This window comes from Chanodichthys erythropterus, chromosome 10 (assembly GCF_024489055.1).
Source record: "Chanodichthys erythropterus isolate Z2021 chromosome 10, ASM2448905v1, whole genome shotgun sequence".
Lineage (NCBI taxonomy): Eukaryota > Metazoa > Chordata > Actinopteri > Cypriniformes > Xenocyprididae > Chanodichthys > Chanodichthys erythropterus.
Window position 1 is genome coordinate 32,118,507 of NC_090230.1, and position 19,691 is coordinate 32,138,197.

The window sequence follows — 19,691 nt, forward strand, 5'->3', positions numbered from 1 at the left end:
AATATACATCACTTCAATTAATTTATGAATCATTGGTCTTTAAGAATGCACAGACAATAGTGAGTGATCCCAATCATGTTTTATTCCCAATTTATCAACTTTCTCCATCAGGGAAACGTTATAGAGTCCCACTCTGTAAAAGTAAAAATAATTTTTACCTGTATCTATTGATATTTTAAATAGTAAGATGTAATTTTACTATTATTATTATTATTATTATTATTACTGATCTTTTCTTTCTTTCTTTCTTTTTATTGTTTGTGTGTTGTGTATGTATAATTGTGTATTATTGCAGCTTTGAGTCCATAACAAACTTCCTGAAAAAGGACAATAAAGTATACTCAGACTCTCTAACTTTCTGCAACTGCTCTCTGGCCTTCTCCTTAGCCTCCTGTATTTATTATCAACCATGACCTTCAAAGGCCGTGGATAAAAATAAATGCAGTTACTTTTAATTAACTGCTTAAATAATTATAAGAATAATTATATAGGAGCCTTTCACCTTATTTAAATAAAGAAAAAAATATATATATTATGTATTACTTTGAGTACTGTGTGGATTGTTAGTAGTTTCTGCAGTGCTTGATAATGCCTGAGCATGGAGGAGGAGTTACTGCTGTATGTCAGCTCCTTCAGGCACAGCACCTTGAAACATGAAATAATAGACATGAAACATACAGCCATATAGTGAGGATTATAATTAAATTAAGACAGTAAAATATAACAATTACACATACCTTATTGTGAGCAGCCATTTCAAAATGCTCCCAGACAAGGGAGGATTTCCTCTTTCTTGCTAGCTCCATTAAGAGGTCACAAAAAAGCAAACAAATCCAAAAGGGCAATCCAAATCAACAAGCAGTCCAGTCCAAGTCAAAAAATCCAAAGCAATCCAACTAATCTTATCTATGTAATATTATAATAATATAATATAACTAATATAAGTAATAATAACAATATACTAACACTAATATAATGTAATAATATAGCTCTAATAATACAATAACGTGTTTCGAACCCCCTCACACATACATTGTAGAAACTCAAACTTTTATTTTGTATGCGATGAATCGTGATTAATCGTTTGACAGCCCTAATTATAACATACTAGACCTATTTAATTTCAACATCTAACATTTTTTCTGAGTTAAATTATAGTGATTTTATTTTTTTAACACAATAAATATTGTATTAGTACATAAAATAAAATAAATCTATAACGCTCCGCTGTAGTTTTTTGTTTTCCAAACGCGAACTGCCTCCGGTACCTTTTTGTCCCATCGGGCGGCTCGTCTAAAGCTTGACGTGGCATCATCAGTAGCGCAGCTAGCGCTTGTCAGTCTCCGCCTTTATCGGTGCCGTGCGGCGTAAACTCTCTTTTATGGGTTTTATCCTCCATTAGTACACCGCACCAAACATGTTTACGTTCTCGGAACTCGTCGTGCTCCTCTGCGCGCTGTCTTACACGGCGAGCGGCTATTTTGTGAGCATAGACGCGCACGCGGAGGAGTGTTTCTATGAGCGCGTGAACTCGGGCACGAAGATGGGCCTGATGTTTGAGGTCGCCGAAGGAGGATTTCTGGACATCGACGTGGAGGTGGGCATTGAAATACACGTATAATATTATTAAATGTCATTAGAAAGATATAGTAGACCATAAACAGCCGCTATAGGGTGTTTGCAGCTATCGCTGTCTGCTCACTCCAGATGGTGGATGGAGCCGGAAGTGAATTACTGGTTGAGAGTGATTATTTAGAGCTTATAATGTATTGTCTAGATAACATTTAGACGAGTCAAGGTTAAAGGGAAAGTGGTGTGGTTTTATTTTATGCTATTTTGCTTAGATAGTAGTTAAGCAAAACAAATACTCTGGTATTACCGTGGTGTTTTGGTTCTGGTATCATGGTAATCCAATAGTTTGCTTAGTACTGCTTGTACTAAAGTACCATATAAATACATAGTACTGTCATTTTTTGAGGCAGGAACTGATGTAAAGACGGTGTAAATATATAAATAGATAGATGGAGCACCTGTCATTTACCTGTTAAAGTTAAAGTTGAGGTTTATTCTAATTTAATCTAATGTGTTGTTTGTCATTATCAGATAACAGGTCCGGACGGGAAGCAGATCTATAAAGGAGACCGTGAGTCCAGCGGGAAGTATTCTGTAGCCGCCCATATGGACGGAACCTACAAGTTCTGCTTCAGCAACAAGATGTCCACCATGACCCCTAAGATCGTGATGTTCACCATCGACATCGGCGAGGCGCCCAAAGGACAGGACATGGAGACAGAGGGTGAGAGCAGAAGCTGACGCAAGCTTTTTCTAGGAAGTCTCTTTTGCACCATATGGCAGGGTTTCCACGCTCACCGAAAACCTGGGAATATCAGAGAGCTGGAAAATGCAATGATAAAGTTGTGGAAATGTGCATTTTTGTAATGAATATAATATTTTCTGGCTAGTTCTTAAATATTTAATTGGCTATAAATTGTACAGTAGAGGCCTAAAGCGACATCTTTTTAAATATTATTTAAATTTCATAAAGATTTTAAGCATGTTGCGGAGTTGTGCTTTGGTTTTATTTGTGATAATAATGCAATGAAACATGACAAATTGTGGCAGCATCATTTTTTACAAATTCGTGCAAAAATAATGTATGCTTTGTATGTATGCAGTGTAAAATAAAATCTGTAGCTGTAGTTTGCCTTTTTTGCCAAATTATTGTCAGTGAAATACCTGAACCAAATTTAGTGTTTTGTTCTTCCCTCATATTTAAAAAACATATTTTGATGGTTTAATTGAACTTGTAGGGTCATTAAAAACTGATATCTCCTCCGGACATCATTTCTGGCCACTGCTGTATATTAGAAAAAGTATTAAATTTATTTTAATTATTTGAAGAAAAATAATGGTAACACTTTACAGTAAGGTAACTTTAGTTAATGCATTAGCTAATACTTTTGTTCCAGTGTTTGTTCATAAAATTACGACTGTTCATTGTTAGTTTAAGTCCATTAAATAATATTAACAATATTTTAATAATATATTAGATGTATTAAAACTGAAAATTAACGAAGATGTTAACTAACTAGTTTTCATTATTAGTCATATTAGCTAATGTATTTACCAAAATAATTTAAAAAATAATCTTTTTTTACTTCTAACGTGACTTTCTTCCCTCTCCAGGAGGTGGTGACAGCTGGGATGGTAGGAATAGACTGTATAGCAGATTTTTAACATTGGTTGAGCTTTAAACTTCAATCTAACACTTAAACTTTCACCTGTGTGTGTAAAGAAATGATCTGAACATTAACTGATTCGTGTGCTCGTATAAAGATGCGGGTTAAACCTGAAGAGTGAGCTATGGGTTTTGTGTTAAAGACATAACATGAATGGAAAGGAGAGGTTTATTTGAGGTTCCCATTGCCTGATTTGTCCATTCTGGGTTTATGCTGTGTATATATATACACGTTTTTATTAATGCACCAATAACTAAAGCTGTTTATGACCTGTCAACTTGTGCATGTATAATATGAGGTTATGTGATTACAAACTTGTATATTGCTGTTTGTAAAAATTGGTGTGTTATATTTGCATGCTGCATATGCCGCAATTTATTTGATTCAATCACCAGGAGTAAATTCCTATTAATTTATTTCCAGCTCATCAGAATAAGCTGGAGGAGATGATCAACGAGCTGGCGGTTGCCATGACGGCGGTCAAACATGAGCAGGAATACATGGAGGTCCGAGAGAGAATACACCGTGCAAGTAAGACATCCTCTTCACTGATCATGTGATCAACCAGCCTATTATTTGATATTAACATAATTAGATGAGCTCTGAGTTTGTGTCCGTCTGTTTTAAATGATGGGATGGAATGTTTTTTTGAAAGTTATGTCGAAAGATCATTTTATCATCCCAGGAAAAATATGCATGTTTAAATGGCCTTTAAATTATTATTATTATTAATATTACATTTTTGACATGAAACAAGCAGAAATTTGCATTTTTAAATGACTTTGTGAAAAAGTTTGTGACCCCAGAACAAATATGCATGTTAAAATGGCCTTTAAATTGTTGTTATGATTATTATTATTATTGTTATACATTTTTGATGTATGAAACCAGCTGGAATTTGCCTGTTTAAACGGCCTTTAAATAATAATTATTATTATTAATTAATTATTATTATTTTTTATTTTTTTTAATATGAAACCAGCAGAAATATGCATGTATAAATTGCCTTTGAATTATTTTTTTTTACGTTTCCCCAGAAAAATATGCATGTTTAAATGGCCTTTAAATTATTTTTTTATATGAAACCAGCAGAAATATGCATGTATAAATGGCCTTTGAATTATTATTAGTATTATTATTAATATTCTTTTTAAATATGACACCAGCAGATATATGCATGTTTAAAAGGCCTTTAAATTATTATTAATATTTAAATTCTGAATATGAAACCAGCAGAAATATGCATCTTTATATGACCTTTGAATTATTATTTTTTATTTTTTTTATTTCTCTTTTTCACCTTTAAACGTGCCTTTGACTGTGTATTTTTGTCTCTGTCCTCCAGTCAATGACAACACGAACAGCAGGGTGGTGCTGTGGTCCTTCTTTGAGGCTCTGGTGCTGGTGGCCATGACCCTCGGACAGATTTACTACCTGAAGAGATTCTTTGAAGTGCGGAGAGTCGTATAAAAACCCTCAACAAAAACACATTGAGTCACATGTGATTTACCAGTTTCACGAATTGGACGTCCAATTCAACAGAGATCAGAAGAACTTGGTTGTTCGCTAGTCCACAAGTCCTTTTGTTTTCATTTGCCCCACTTGTAAATCTCTTCATTGTTTGTTTTGGTAAAGGGTGCAAGTTCGATAACAAATTAATTAATTGATTTTGTTTTAGCCCAACTTGTGTACGTTTATTTGGATCAGGCATCTTTCTTTTTTTGTTTTTTTGCTTGTTTTTCTCCAGTACTGTTACAATTGCACATTACTACGAGAATGAAGTAAAGGTGATGTTATGGTGTTCCCCCAATGAAAGAACTTGCTTTAGGATTGTTTGAAATAGCATTTTGTAATTAAGCTATAACAAAGCCATTGTTGTGAGCAAATGGGAAGTCCAGTACAGTAGCCACTGACGTAAATGTCAGGAACTGTCACGGCAAACACATTTCATGCCATAATCACTGCTCATTATCACATTTAGTTATGCCAACAACCTCCATGGCACATATTTAAACCTGATGCTGGTAAAGTGATAAAAATGACTGCTTAGTTACTTTTGCAGATTTTTCTGGTGTGTTTTTAAATGTTTAGGAAGGGTAGGCCCAATTTATTTTTCTTCTCTCTATCTTCAGTTTCTTCATACAGGGAGATCTTTATGTAGTTTTGTACCGTTTTTGTTGTCTAAACCAACTCTTATAAATAAAATGCAAAATTATTTGGCTAAGACTACTGGGAAACTGATGATAAAACTGTAAACTTCTGAAGTTCAATGAATATGTATGTCAAATATGGATTTGATTTAATAAACATGAAACATGTTCTTAAAATGTGTTTTTTTTTTTAAATAATTTTTTACCATTGAAGTGTCATGTAACATTTCATGCTGTATATTTTTTTTATCTGTTATAATATATATATAACTAAACGTCGACTCTTTTCATTTTTGCGCTTAGTCCAATTTAACGAATTTATTTGTCACGTAGTACGTGTTACTTTTCTCATCACTAATCGTATATTCAACGGCCTAATAATTTTATTGTTTAGGTCATATACAAAAAAAATCAACTGTCACCCCCACTTTTTTTTTATAGACATGAAAATGCACTATCCAAAATTAAATGGTTGTAATTCAAGAATACTTTGGAATATAGACATAATGCTGGTCTTGTTTTAAAGATGAAATTTGGCAGATTACTGTAGAAGTGAAATAACTTATGTAAGAATAGTTATAGAAGTATAAGTTTATGAAAATGTAAAAATATATTTGATCTAAAATAAGTTTTACTCTAAAACTGTAAGGAAATCAAAGCCAAAAATCTGAACAAGTTGTGTTCCAAATTTCAGGTTGATATCTCAAAAAATGAGCTTTCAGTAAGATTTTGATTGGGTGCAGTACCACACTTTTTCACTAGATGACAACCAAGCTCCATTACTGACCATATAAAGGCCACTTCCATATATGGTTTGAGTGATCTGAACCATATATTTTCATTATTTTCATACAATTTATGAAGTAGACATCCTATATAGAAGTAGTATGGGAAGTTTGGCAGAATTTTATATGAATTCAGCCTAATAATAAACATAAAAACATGTATGTGGGTTATAATGTTTATTTTCTTTCTTTTAAAAAACATTTTCAGACCTTTTTTTCTCAAATAAATTGGATGGATGTTATCTTTTGAACTCTTGGCATGAAAACAAACATGTTTCAACCAATATTTCAGAAATTATGGTTTTTGATGAAAACATTCCAGGATTATTCTCCATATAGTGGACTTCAATGGCCTCCAATCGGTTGAAGGTCAAGGTTTCATTGCAGCTTCAATGAGCTTTAAACGATATCAGACGAAGAATAAGAGTCTTATCTAGCGAAACCATCACTCATTTTCTAAAAAACAAAATTAAAATTTTATACATTTTAACAATAAATGCTCATCTTGAACTAGGTCTCTTCTTCCTCTTCTCTAACTAAATTGTCATATGCAATATGCTAGTGCAAGTATATAACAATTAGTTCAAACTTTGACCTGTGGAGGGCAGTCATACACTTAGCAGTGTCTACACTGCCGAAATTCTAATAGAGAAGAAGAAGAGAGCTAGTTCAAGATGAGAATTTATGGTTAAAATGTATAAAATTTAAAAGAAAATTTTTAGAAAATGAGCTATTGTTTCTCTAGATAAGACTCTTATTTCTCGTCTGGGATCGTGTAGAGCTCTTTGAAGCTGCACTGAAACCTTCTGGAGACCTTCACCATTTGGAGACCATTGAAGTTCACTATATGGAGAAAAATCCTGGAATGTTTTCCTCAAAAACCTTAGTTTCTTTTCGACTGAAGAAAGAAAGACATAAACATCTTGGATGACATGGGGGTGAGTAAATTATCAGGAAATTTTAATTTGAAGGTGAACTCATCCTTTAAACGATTACGCTTCTTAGGACATAAACGCCAACAAAACAAACATCATTTTGAATTTTCTAAAAACAAAAATCACCAAACGCCCCCTGGGGGAAGACTGGTGTCTTACAGAGGCGATGCGGAACGTTTGTAGCAGCCGCATATTTCCCATCCGGAGCGTATTGCGTGGAGCACACATCTTCTCCTCATGTGTTTACTTTTATGGATCAGACTCATCTAAACTCATGAACTATGGAAAACATTACCGATGGAAAATGGGAGAGTTTACCTGTGAAATTACATGAAAGCATATTAGAGACGCTTACAGAGCTGAAATTTACATATATGACTCCTGTTCAGGTATTCATTTGATTAGTATCCAGTTTATCTGTAACGTTACTCGCGTGTTTCTGATCAGATTATTTACTGTTTATTAACTCCTCAATTTAAGGCTGCCTGCATCCCTCTCTTTATGAGTAATAAAGATGTGGCTGCTGAAGCGGTGAGTATCTGAATATGTATTTTTTTTATCATAATCTGTGAGTATGTCACAGATGTGTTTCATAATCAGTGTAATTTCAGGTGACTGGCAGTGGGAAGACTCTGGCATTTGTGATTCCTGTATTAGAAATTCTCCTAAAGCGAGAAGAGAAGTTAAAAAAGATGCAGGTGTGTATTAAGATGATAGTTTTCTTATTCATCAGATGTTTGCAGAAAGAAATGGGTGTAGTTCATCCACACTGTCAAAGCTGACATACTGATCTACTATTTAAAGGGACAGTTCACCCAAAAATTAAAATTATCCCTTAAGCCTAGGTGTAAATGACTTTCATCTTTCAGATGAACACAATCTGGGTTATATTAAAAAGTAACCTCTCTTCCCATATATATTCCCAAAATATTCAGAATTATAACTTTTAGAGAGTCGAGTTCCGCCGTATGAGGTATGATGTAAGAGTAGCGTAAGCTACTGGAATCGACTCGCGTATGGAAGCCAGTGATTGTAGTTTATAAAGTTATAAATGTGGATATTTTTTCTTACAAAAGCACTTAGCAACATGTTAATTCATGTTAACAATATGTTAAATCATGCTATCTGTATGTTAAATGCATTAAATCATGTTAACAACATGCTAATTAATGCTAGCAATGTGCTAAAAGATGCTAATTATGTCAACAATGTTTACCCAGGTGGTAACACTTTACTTGAAGGGGTGTGCATAAGACTGACATGACACCTTCATAATCTTGACATAACACATGTCATGAATATGAAGGAGGTTTTATACATGTTTATGACAACTGTCATTAAATGTCATTCGCTCAATTATGTCATTTTTAATGCAAAGATGATTGATTGAGATGTCAGAGTTACGACAACTTGACATAAACCAACACAGCATAACCTGTCAGTGTCTTTGTTATGACAACTTGACATTATTTAGCTTTATGGGTTTACATTACATTAAACTGTCATGTGGTTGGTTTTGACATTGGCTGTCATGAGGCCATTATAACAGTGTCATAAATATGTATCTTGAGCTCAACTACAGTGGTACAAATTTAACTTGTCGTTAAAATATTATTAAGACAAATAATTTTATAAAACATGTTACCAATGTGTTAAATCATGTTAGCACAATATTAATTAATACTAACAACATGTTGAAACATGCTAGCAACATGCATATTAATGCTAACAACCTATTAAAACATGTTAGCAAAACATGCTAATTCATGCTAACAATGTGTTAAAACATGTTAATAATGCCAACATGTTAAAACATGCTAGCAACGTGTTAAATCATGTTAGCAACATGCAAATTAATGTTAGCAATGTGTTAAAACATGATAGCAAAATGTTAAATCATGCTTTCAACATGTTAATTCATGTTAGTGTCATGTTAATTATGTTAAATTTAAACATGTTAAATCATGTAAGAAACATCCTAGCAAAAAGCTAATAATGCTAAGAACATGCTAATTCATGATAGCAAACCTATTAAAACATGTTAGCAAAACATGCTAATTAATGCTAATAATGTGTTAAAACATGTTAATAATAATGTCAACATGTTAAATCAGGCTAGCAATGTGTTAATTCATGTTAATATCATGTTATGTTAAATTTAAACATGTTAAATCATGTAAGAAACATTCTAACAACATGCTAATTAATGTTAGCAACCTATTAAAACATGTTAACAAAACATGTTAATTCATGTTAACAATGTGTTAAAACATGTTAATAATGTCAACAAGTTAAAACAGGATAGCAATGTGTTAAATCATGCTAGCAACATGCAAATTAATGCTAGCAATGTGTTAAAACATGATAGCAATATGTTAAATCATGCTTTCAACATGTTAATTCATGCTAGCAATGTGCTAATTCATGTTAGTATCATGTTAATTATGTTACATTTAAACATGTTAAATAATGTAAGAAACATCCTAGCAAAAAGCTAATAATGCTAAGAACATGCTAATTCATGTTAACAACATGTTAATTCATGTAAGCAAACCTATTAAAACATGTTAGCAAAACATGTTAATTCATGTTAACAATGTGTTAAAACATGTTAATAATGTCAACATGTTAAAACAGGATAGCAATGTGTTAAATCATGTTAGCAACATGCAAATTAATGTTAGCACTGTGCTAAAACATGATAGCAATATGTTAAATCATGCTTTCAGCATGTTAATTCTTGCTAGCAATGTCAAAGACTATAGAATAACACAAGACGTGTCACTCGTATTGTTTTGAATGGGAGAAAGTGTAACACGCAATATGGCGGAATAAGTCCCGCTTTCTAAATAAGAGCCAATCGCCGACTGGTAAAGTCATCGCGTCACTTCAGCGGCCGTTAGAATGACTTGTCTTAAAGGGACTTTGGCAATTTGTTAATTCATGTTAATATCATGTTAATTATGTTACATTTAAACATGTTAAATAATGTAAGACGCATCCTAGCAAAAAGCTAATAATGCTAAGAACATGCTAATTCACATTAACAACATGTTAATTCATGTTAGCAAACCTATTAAAACATGTTAGCAAAACATGCTAATTCATGCTAACAATGTTTAACACATTGTTAATAATGCCAACATGTTAAAACATGCTAGCAATGTGTTAATTCATGTTAATATCATGTTATGTTAAATTTAAACATGTTAAATCATGTAAGAAACATCCTAACATCATGTTAATTCATGCTAGCAAACTATTAAAACATGTTAGCAAAACATGCTAATTCATGTTAACAATTTGTTAAAACATGTTAATTCATGCTAGCTATGCCTCTCTTTATTTCTCTTTCCAATCCACTAAATTTAAAGCTTATAAAGCATTCAAACTTTCACACAGCTTTTTCAATCCAACATCAAAATATGTCCCAACGAGCTCTACTCATGTAGTGTCTATTGTAATGTGTTGTCAGGTGGGTGCATTGATCATAACGCCCACCCGTGAGCTGGCGCTGCAGATCAGTGAGGTGATGGGCCAGTTTCTGCAGGGGTTTCCTCAGTTTAGGTGAGATGAAAGCATCTACTGTATCTACTGTACCGTTTGAGGATGTAAACCTTACAAAACATGTGTCTGTTTTCAGACAGATTCTCTTAATTGGTGGAAGCAACCCTATTGAGGATGTAGAGAAGTTTAAGACTCAGGGGTGAGTATTTGGACGGCTGTTTTCTATCATCTGAAACTAAATCTGAATGCAAATATAATGTCCTGTGCTCTTCACAGAGCCAATATCATAATCGCGACCCCTGGTCGATTAGAGGACATGTTTAGAAGGAAGGCAGATGGACTTGATTTGGCCACCGCTGTGAAGTCTCTGGACGTTCTAGTCCTGGATGAGGCTGACCGATTGCTGGACATGGGCTTTGAAGCCAGGTAATGTTCTTCTATCATCAGTCAGAAAAAATACAAAATTTATAAACATTTAATTTTACGTTGCTTGGCAGGTAAACTACACAGCATCACTTTTGTTGTAAAATGCATGTATTTAAAGGGATAGGTAATTTACTCACCCTCAAGTTGTTCCAAAATCTTTCATCTGTGGACAAAAAGTACAATGGAAGTCAATGGGAACTGAAATGGTTTGATTACCAACATTCTTCAAAATATCTTCCTTTGTGTTCCGCAGAAGAAAGTAAGTCATGAGGTTTTGAACGACATGAGTGTAACTTTAACTGATGGCTGAATTTTCATTTTTGGGTGGTCTAACCCTTTAATATAATGCTGCCTAATTTGCATATTCTGATTTTATTTAACCCTCTGCTAATCTTTGGCCATTTTAGACCCAAAAAGTGATGATTTGATTAAATCTTTTTAAATTGTACAAAACTTGAATTTTGTGGCACTGGCTGTGAACACACACACACACACACACAAAATTGTGTACATGATTTGAAAAGTAGTCTTAAAAAATAGTCACTCACGTTTCTAGCCTTCAAAAATTACCGCCATAGGAAATGAATGGGAAATATGAAAATTCAGAGCATTTCTATAAATCAGCCATGATGCAGAAAAAAGCAAAGTAGTTAAACTCTAGATGGTGCATTCAAAATTTTTGACTACGGATGTGAGATGTAATGAGCTTCATTCATTTGGAAAAAATTAGGTACACAATAAATTGTAGTACTGATACTTTTTCTATTATATGGAACCTATTTATTAGTTTTTTTCTGAATATGTGAGTACTTCTACTGTAGAGAGTCATTTATTTTTATTTTTTTGTAAATTGTAATTTACTTTTGTTTTGGGGAGGGCTGGGAACTATATTTGTTTCTATTCTCCTGTATCATTATTCTGATATTATTACAAAAGTTTAATAAACGCGTTAAGAATTTCTGTCGAATATTCAATTGAAAGACTCTATGTAATTGTTGTTATTGTTAATGTTGTTGTTATTGGTATATATGCCTGATTTTGTATAGTGATTGTTTTTAAGACAAAATTGTTAAATTATTGTAAACAATGTATTGAAGTGATACTGCTGATTGCCATGAATATAGCCATTGCTGCTGATATGGCATCAAATCATAAATAAATAAACCAGTTAAGCAAAAGAAATATATATGCAAAATTAGCACACACACAAACTTTAATTTGCAATTAAAATTAATTTTGACAAAAAAAATTGATGTCTAAATATATAGGGTATAAATTAGTGCTGTCAATCGATTAAAAAAAAAAACTAATTAATCACACCTAACATTAAAGTTTTTACATAAAGTTTTGACATTTAATCTCCAAATTAATGTAGAAACAACAAAATTTAAATATTTGAATTAGGTTAACAAACAATTCGTAGTCTTCACTGCATAAATTATCAATCAAATATAGATTAATCCTTATTAAAGCTACTAAAGTTATTCAGTCAAGAGCAGAGAGTGATTCAGCAGATTCACAGACAGCGCTCCAGTACAGATTTGTTTTTTTGTATTTTGTTTTTGCATCTTATCGCACTTGAATGGTTTAATATTATTACAATTTAAAATAACTGTTTTCTATTTGAATATATTTCACAAAGTAATTTATTCCTGTGATGCAAAGCTGAATTTTCAGCATCATTACTCCAGTCTTCAGTGTCACATGATCCTTCAGAAATCATTCTAATATGCTGATCTGCTGCTCAAGAAACATTTAATGTGTACAATTGTACAAAATATTTGTGTACAATATTTTTTTTCAGGATTATTTGATGAATAGAAAGTTCAAAAGAACAGTGTTTATCTGAAATCTAATCTTTTGTAACATTATAAATGTCTTTACTGCCACTTTTGATTGATTTAATGCATCCTTGCTGAATAAAAGTATTCATTTCTTTAATTTCTTTTCAAAAAAATAAAAATAAAAATTCTTACTGACCCCAAACTTTTGAACGGTAGTGTATAATGCTACAGAAGCTTTGTATTTCAGATAAATGCTGTTCTTTTGAACTTTCTATTCATCAAGGAATCCTGAAAAAAAAGTACACGACTGTTTTCAACATTGAAAATAATCATAAATGTTTCTTGAGCAGCAAATCAGCATATTAGAATCATTTCTGAAGGATCATGTGACACTGAAGACTGGAGTAACGATGCTGAAAATTCAGCTTTGATCACAGGAATAAATTACTTTGTCAAATATATTTAAATAGTACACAGTTATTTTAAATTGTAATAATATTTCACAATATTACTTTTTTTACTGTATTTTTAATTAAATAAATGTAGCCTTGGTGAGCAGACGAAACTTCTTTTAAAAACATTAAAACTCTTAGTGGACTGTACTGTATATATAATATATAAGGCTTCTAGTGGTTACACAAGATTTCCATTACTGTTTTCCACTTGATGACACTCGTTTGCCTCCATGGATTTTATATACATGTGATCTCTTTTTAACTTAAATGCTATATTAACTGAAAAATAGTACAAAGTGTTTTTTTTTTTTGTTTTTTTTTTAGTTTTTGTTTTTTTAATATAGTAATAAATGGTATATCATTTAGAAGTGAATATTGTTTAGTATCACAAAATCCCCACATAATATGAAATATTAGAGAAAAAAATGCACGTATTGCCTTCGGTCGGTGTGACCTTAAGTTAAGAATGCCAAAATGACAGTCTATTAACTAATGCAGCTTTTTTTTTCTTTGCCTCCTCAGTTTAAACACTATTCTGGGATATTTGCCCAAGCAGCGGCGCACAGGGCTTTTCTCCGCCACACAGACGCAAGAGCTGGAGAAGCTGGTGAGGGCGGGTCTGCGAAACCCTGTGCGTATCACAGTGAAGGAGAAAGGAGTGGAGGCCTCGAGCGTGCAGAAAACACCATCCAGACTCAGCAATTATTACTTAGTGAGTCAGCTATAACCGTCTGTAACAAGCAGAGACTGATTTACAAATGCACTTTTCATGGGCGTTTCAGAAAGTTGTTCAGTTAATTATGACATGAAATCAGCATTGATTGACCACATTTACTTTATAATATATGTGTCATTATGAAGGAATTTGACTTGGGTATATAAGCTTGTTTGAACTAATTCTCTATGTTTGTGTGGTTTATCTGAACATTTTCTTCATTATATGTAGATGTGTCGAGCAGAGGAGAAGTTCAACACTTTGGTGGCGTTTCTCAGGCAGCATAAACATGAGAAGCATCTTGTGTTCTTCAGGTTTGTTCGACTGATTTTGCCATATACAGTACCAGTCAAACATTTCAAATAATTAAGATTTTCAATGTTTTTGAAAGAAGTCTCCTGCTCACCAAGGCTGCATTTATTTGATCAAAAATACAGTGATAACAGTAATATTGTGAAATTCACTTTCAAATGGAAAACAGTTCTTTTAAAGGGGCTATATGTAGAATTCAGAAACCTGGATATTAGCGACACCGGTGGCTGTTAAGTGAACTGCAACTTACTGCTCATAACGTAACGTGCAAGAGACTGAACGTGATTAAATGTCCTGAAAAAAAAAGAAAGAAATAAACACAACAAAAATGACAGCGGTGAGAAAACAGTGGTTAAGAAAGCATCTGATCATAGTGATGTGGATACGTTTTCAGCAGTTCTGTGATTTACCGGCATCATGTCAAAAGATGAGGTGATTATAATCAAGCTATCATAATAGTTTAATTTTAAAGTATATGTGAGACTACTTTTCTTTTTATGACACATTGACATTACACTACAGAAGGGCTCTTTTGGCATTACCCTGAACATTGTATAAGCATTGATTTCATGTGTCATTGAATGGAAGAGAGGCTTTCGTGAGCGTAAATGTCACACGTCCTTCATATAAACATCAGTCTACAGGCTTTTATACACAACCTAGGAAGTCGGGGAAGGTCTTGCTCTTTAAATTTCATTATAAGGTGAATAATTTCATCACACATTTGCAATAAAAAAGTGATTAATACATGAAAATTATCACATATAGCGTCTTTAAATTGTAATAAAATATCAAAAGCATTAAAAAAATCTTAATGATATTGTCCAACCATCCTAGCATTATATTACCCATCATACCCACAGCACCTGCGCCTGTGTGGAGTACTTCGGTAAAGCCCTGGAAGTCTTGATCAAGAACGTCAGCATCCACTGCATCCACGGGAAGATGAAACATAAACGAAACAAGATCTTTGCAGATTTCCGTGCGCTGAAGAGGTAATGGATTTAGTGCGATGCCTTTCTAGCTATTTACAGAGAGGAAGTTATAGATGAAGAATAAATGCATTATGCTTGTGTGCAGTGGGATTCTCGTGTGCACAGACGTCATGGCGAGAGGCATCGACATACCGGAAGTCAACTGGGTGCTTCAGTATGATCCACCAAGCAGTGCGAGGTAACCGGGACATGCATGAACATATTTGAGCTCAGAAGTATGTACTTTTGAGGCTCTTGGAATTGTTTATTACATTATTTATTTCATGCATTGATTAGCTGACATGAGGTTAGAGGCGTTACAGCATTATAGCTTGTCAAATTTGCCTCTATTTGGGTGTGAGCAAAAACACGCCGTTTTTGTGTGTGTCCCTTTAAATGCAAATGAGCTGCTGCTCCCGGCCCCCTTTCCAGAAGAGGGTGGAGCTTTAACAGCTCAACAACAACAAAGCTGGAGAATCTCACGCAGCCAAAATGAGGATTGTCAGTAACAGCGTAACTTTGCAGATGTTGTTTATGCTCAAACAGCAACATTATGCACTAACTAAAGTCAAAAGTGAAATCATAATTAAGAACCCCTTTAAAAAATAAGTACCTACTCAAGAGAGTGTGATTTTGGATGCATCCAACTTATTCTGAAAAGCTTGTTCAGTTGTGTTCGATTAAAGTTGGAAGTTGGAAAATGGATCTCGAGGGCCAGAGTTGCTTTGTGAATTAAAGAAACCACTATCATTAAGTATTAAAACTTCAGCATTCTTAGTAAATATGTTATCTTATTTATTAAAACTTGGTCTTAGTCAATGTTTATGTACGTGAAAGTATAAATATTAGGTGAAAATTAAAAAATGAAGTACTTAAGCTGACATAAAAATAAAGTTATATATAAATGGTGATGGGGAAAAAATATGAGATGGGAGGAAAAATTATATTTCAATGCTTTTTGTGTTCGCTTGCAAAATGTTTGCCTTCCGCTGAAAAACTTTGCATTCGCTCACAAACCTTTTGAGTTATTTGAGAGCGAACGCAAAGTTTCTCAAAACAATTGCAAGAGAACATAAATATATTTTTTCCTCCAATTTCGTATTTTTCCCATCACCACGTCCCTTTAGGGGTTCTGTAGTAAACAAAATGACCAATTCTTAAAATAAAATGAAAAAGGAACCTAAAAATAAAAGCTAATTCAAAATATTAATTAATAGTATATAAATAAGTATAAAATAATACTGTTTTAAAGGTGACACTATTTGAATGTTTTGTTGCTAATTTTTGTCATCAAATCTCCATTAGTTCCTTTGTGCATCGGTGTGGGCGAACGGCACGCATCGGAAACCAAGGCAACGCACTTGTGTTTCTCCTGCCAATGGAAGAGTCGTATGTAAATTTCTTGTCCATTAATCAAAAGGTAAGTCAGAGAGAAACTTAATTTTATTAACAAACTATCAGTGAGCATTATGGCCCAATATTACAAAATTAGGCTTTACACACTAAAAAAACACATTTACAATCATGCATTTGGCTAATGCTTTTATCTAAATCGACTTGCATTGATATGCATCTTTTCAGCTCATGCATCCCCTGGGAACTGAACCCATGCTCTTGGTGTTTCTAGCACCATGCTCAATTTTTTAACACCATATATTTGTGCAAATACCCTGTTGTGCCTAATAGCATTGCATTCTCAGTTTCATTATTCTATATGTTGGAGTTTAAGCTTGTAAAATAGTGTTTGTACTTTATAATTCTGTGTTTTTTCGCCACAGTGTCCCCTTCAGTTGTTTCCTCCAGTGAAAGATGTGGTTGACGTTCTGCCTAAACTGAAGGCGATGGCTTTACAGGACAGAGCAATGTTTGAGAAGGGCATGAAAGCCTTTGTGTCATGTGTGCAGGCATACGCCAAACACGAGTGTAGTTTGATATTTCGCATTAAAGGTGAGTGACTTTGCGTGTCACATGTTTAATAAGAGGCATAATCAAGATAATTCTCCTGATTAAAATGATGTGTACCTCATACAGACCTGGATTTTGCTGCTCTGGCGCATGGCTTCGCTCTCCTTCGTTTACCCAAAATGCCTGAACTGAAAGGAAAGACCTTCCCGAACTTCAAACAGGAGAGCGTCGACACAGACACCATCCGATTTAAAGATAAAAACAGGGAGAAACAGAGACAAAAAAGACTGGCGGAGCAGAAAGAGAAAGTGAAAGAGGCGCCATTGAGGAAGAACTTCATCAAGAATAAAGCCTGGTCCAAGCAGAAGATCAAGAAGGATAGAAAGAAAAAGAAGGCTGCCAAAAGAAAAATGGATGAGGTGTGTTATTCATTTTTTTCTTACGTAGATAAGAATAGAAAACCAATATAAAGTGTCAATGCTAAACTTGTGTGCTCACAGGAATCAGATGTTGACAACGAAGACTTGAACGAGCTTTTAAGTGACACGCGTCTGCTGAAGAAACTCAAGAAAGGAAAGATCAGTGAAGAGGACTTTGACAAGCACTTGAGTTCAGCAGGAAGTTCACATCCCAAACGAGCAGAGAAACACAGTTCTGATGGAGAATGAGCGGTCGTGTCTGAGACGTCATGTGACTTCAGTGTGTACATATGCTGTATCAGCAGTGATATTTTCATTCTGATTGTCTTTGTACTGTACAAGGAGGATGCTTTCATCACAAATGTGCTTTTGTATTAACTATCTTCCATATACATCACTGCTAAAAACTAATAAAATAAAGATTTCTGTTGGAAATTTGTGTTTTCAAGCCAAGGATCTCTCTGGGAAATTATATGATCTATATTTTCCTATTAACAGTAATGCCTGTATAAAGCACATGGAAAAGAAACCAAATGAAATGTCACTACCATTTGAAATTCCTTATTTGGTGGTTTCAGTTGAACCACATAAAAAAGAAAAAAAAACATCTGCTATACTTGTGTAATTTAGTGTATGTAAGTCAAATACACAAAGTCACTTTATATGGTATTTCAGGGTACTGCCGCCGTCTCCCAAAATCTGATCACCCAAAACATATATATATATATATGTCTAAATATCATTTGGAGAATATTCAATTTCTATAAAGTTAACTGTTAAATTTTACCTACTCATTTTAGCACTGTACTGTTAGATGCAATATTTATGTGCTAATTTTTTACTTTTTTCTGATTTTATTTATTATAATCTAATTTTTATTTATTTTTTAAATGAAGCCTTTTTGTAAAACATAACAAAAATATATTTTAGTTAAAAATAAATAAAAATTGGATTACAGTAAGTATATACAAATAGATAAATAAAAATAAAAAAAACAAAAGACTAAATGAGCAAATAATGCATCTAACATTAGAAAAAAATGAAATATTTTCCTAATAATATTTAGACATTTATATATTTTTTTATGATATAAATTGGGCCTTATATTGTGGGAAAAAAACTATTATAAATATGTCTAAATATTATTAGGAAAATATTTCGTTACTATTATTTATTCGATTTTTTTAATTATTTGCCCTTTTTTTGTTTTCGTGTTTTATTTATTATTTATCTTTTTTTTTAAGTTATATTTATTTATTTTAATCCAATTTTTATTTATTTTTACCTAAAATATATTTTTGTTATTATGTTTTACATTTTTACACTCTTTTCTCTAAACTTTTCCATGGACCCGCAAAATATGATCACCGTTGCACGAGGGACCCCATCCTAAAATTTCAATTTAAAAGTCCAATTTGTATTGTGAAAAAAAATAATAATATTATAAATGTCTAAATATTATTAGGAAAATATTCCGTTTCTATTATTTATTAGATTTTTTTCTAATGTTAGATTAATTATTTATTTGCTCATTTTTTGTTTTCGTATTTTATTTAATTTTAATTATCAATTTTTTTTTTTATCTAAGTTGTATTTATTTATTGTAATCCAATTTTTATTTATTTTGACCTAAAATATATTTTTGCAAAATATGATCATCCTTGTGGGAGGGACCCATAATAAATATAATAAATATGTCTAACTATTATTAGGAAAATATTCCGTTTCAATTATTTATTTATTTATTTTTTTCAAATGTTAATCAATTATTTTTTTTTTTAATCTAAGTTGTATTTATTTTATTGTAATCCAATTTTTATTTATTTTTACCTATTATTAGGAAAATAGTTCGTTTCTATTATTTATTACATTTTTTTCTAATTTTAGATGTATTATTTATTTGCTCATTTATTGTTTTTATATTTTATTTAATTTGTATAATTTTTTTTTAATCTAAGTTGTATTTATTTATTGTAATCCAATTTTTCTTTATTTTTAACTAAAATATTTTTTTGTTATTATTATGTTTACATTTTCACACTGTTTTCTCTAAACATTTCCTTGCACTCCCTTGTGGCCCCCTTG

The 19,691-nt window shown here is 32.6% G+C and overlaps 2 protein-coding genes across 2 annotated transcripts; both read left to right on the forward strand.

Annotated features, from left to right (window-relative positions):
* Positions 1-1,292: 1,292 nt before the first annotated feature.
* tmed2 (transmembrane p24 trafficking protein 2) lies at positions 1,293-5,569 on the forward strand. The gene is made up of 4 exons (XM_067398954.1): positions 1,293-1,597; positions 2,104-2,296; positions 3,663-3,770; positions 4,585-5,569. The coding sequence occupies exons 1-4, from the start codon at positions 1,418-1,420 to the stop codon at positions 4,707-4,709; spliced, it is 606 nt and encodes a 201-aa protein (XP_067255055.1). The 5' UTR covers positions 1,293-1,417; the 3' UTR covers positions 4,710-5,569.
* A 1,742-nt stretch (positions 5,570-7,311) lies between these two features.
* ddx55 (DEAD (Asp-Glu-Ala-Asp) box polypeptide 55) lies at positions 7,312-18,060 on the forward strand. The gene is made up of 14 exons (XM_067398956.1): positions 7,312-7,498; positions 7,590-7,640; positions 7,721-7,807; positions 10,585-10,676; positions 10,753-10,815; positions 10,893-11,042; positions 13,804-13,993; positions 14,228-14,310; positions 15,172-15,303; positions 15,389-15,481; positions 16,588-16,702; positions 17,061-17,229; positions 17,314-17,606; positions 17,688-18,060. The coding sequence occupies exons 1-14, from the start codon at positions 7,391-7,393 to the stop codon at positions 17,853-17,855; spliced, it is 1,794 nt and encodes a 597-aa protein (XP_067255057.1). The 5' UTR covers positions 7,312-7,390; the 3' UTR covers positions 17,856-18,060.
* Positions 18,061-19,691: the final 1,631 nt, after the last annotated feature.

What these genes read in the sequence shown, in the direction of transcription:
- tmed2 (XM_067398954.1), top strand. Translation starts at nt 1,418, where the DNA reads ATGTTTACGTTCTCGGAACTCGTCGTGCTCCTCTGCGCGCTGTCTTAC. An exon ending in TTCTGGACATCGACGTGGAG is followed by an intron (nt 1,598 to 2,103) that starts GTGGGCATTGAA and finishes TGTCATTATCAG; the next exon opens with ATAACAGGTCCGGACGGGAA. An exon ending in ACAGGACATGGAGACAGAGG is followed by an intron (nt 2,297 to 3,662) that starts GTGAGAGCAGAA and finishes ATTTATTTCCAG; the next exon opens with CTCATCAGAATAAGCTGGAG.
- ddx55 (XM_067398956.1), top strand. Translation starts at nt 7,391, where the DNA reads ATGGAAAACATTACCGATGGAAAATGGGAGAGTTTACCTGTGAAATTA. An exon ending in TCTTGTCCATTAATCAAAAG is followed by an intron (nt 16,703 to 17,060) that starts GTAAGTCAGAGA and finishes TTTTCGCCACAG; the next exon opens with TGTCCCCTTCAGTTGTTTCC. An exon ending in TTTGATATTTCGCATTAAAG is followed by an intron (nt 17,230 to 17,313) that starts GTGAGTGACTTT and finishes TACCTCATACAG; the next exon opens with ACCTGGATTTTGCTGCTCTG.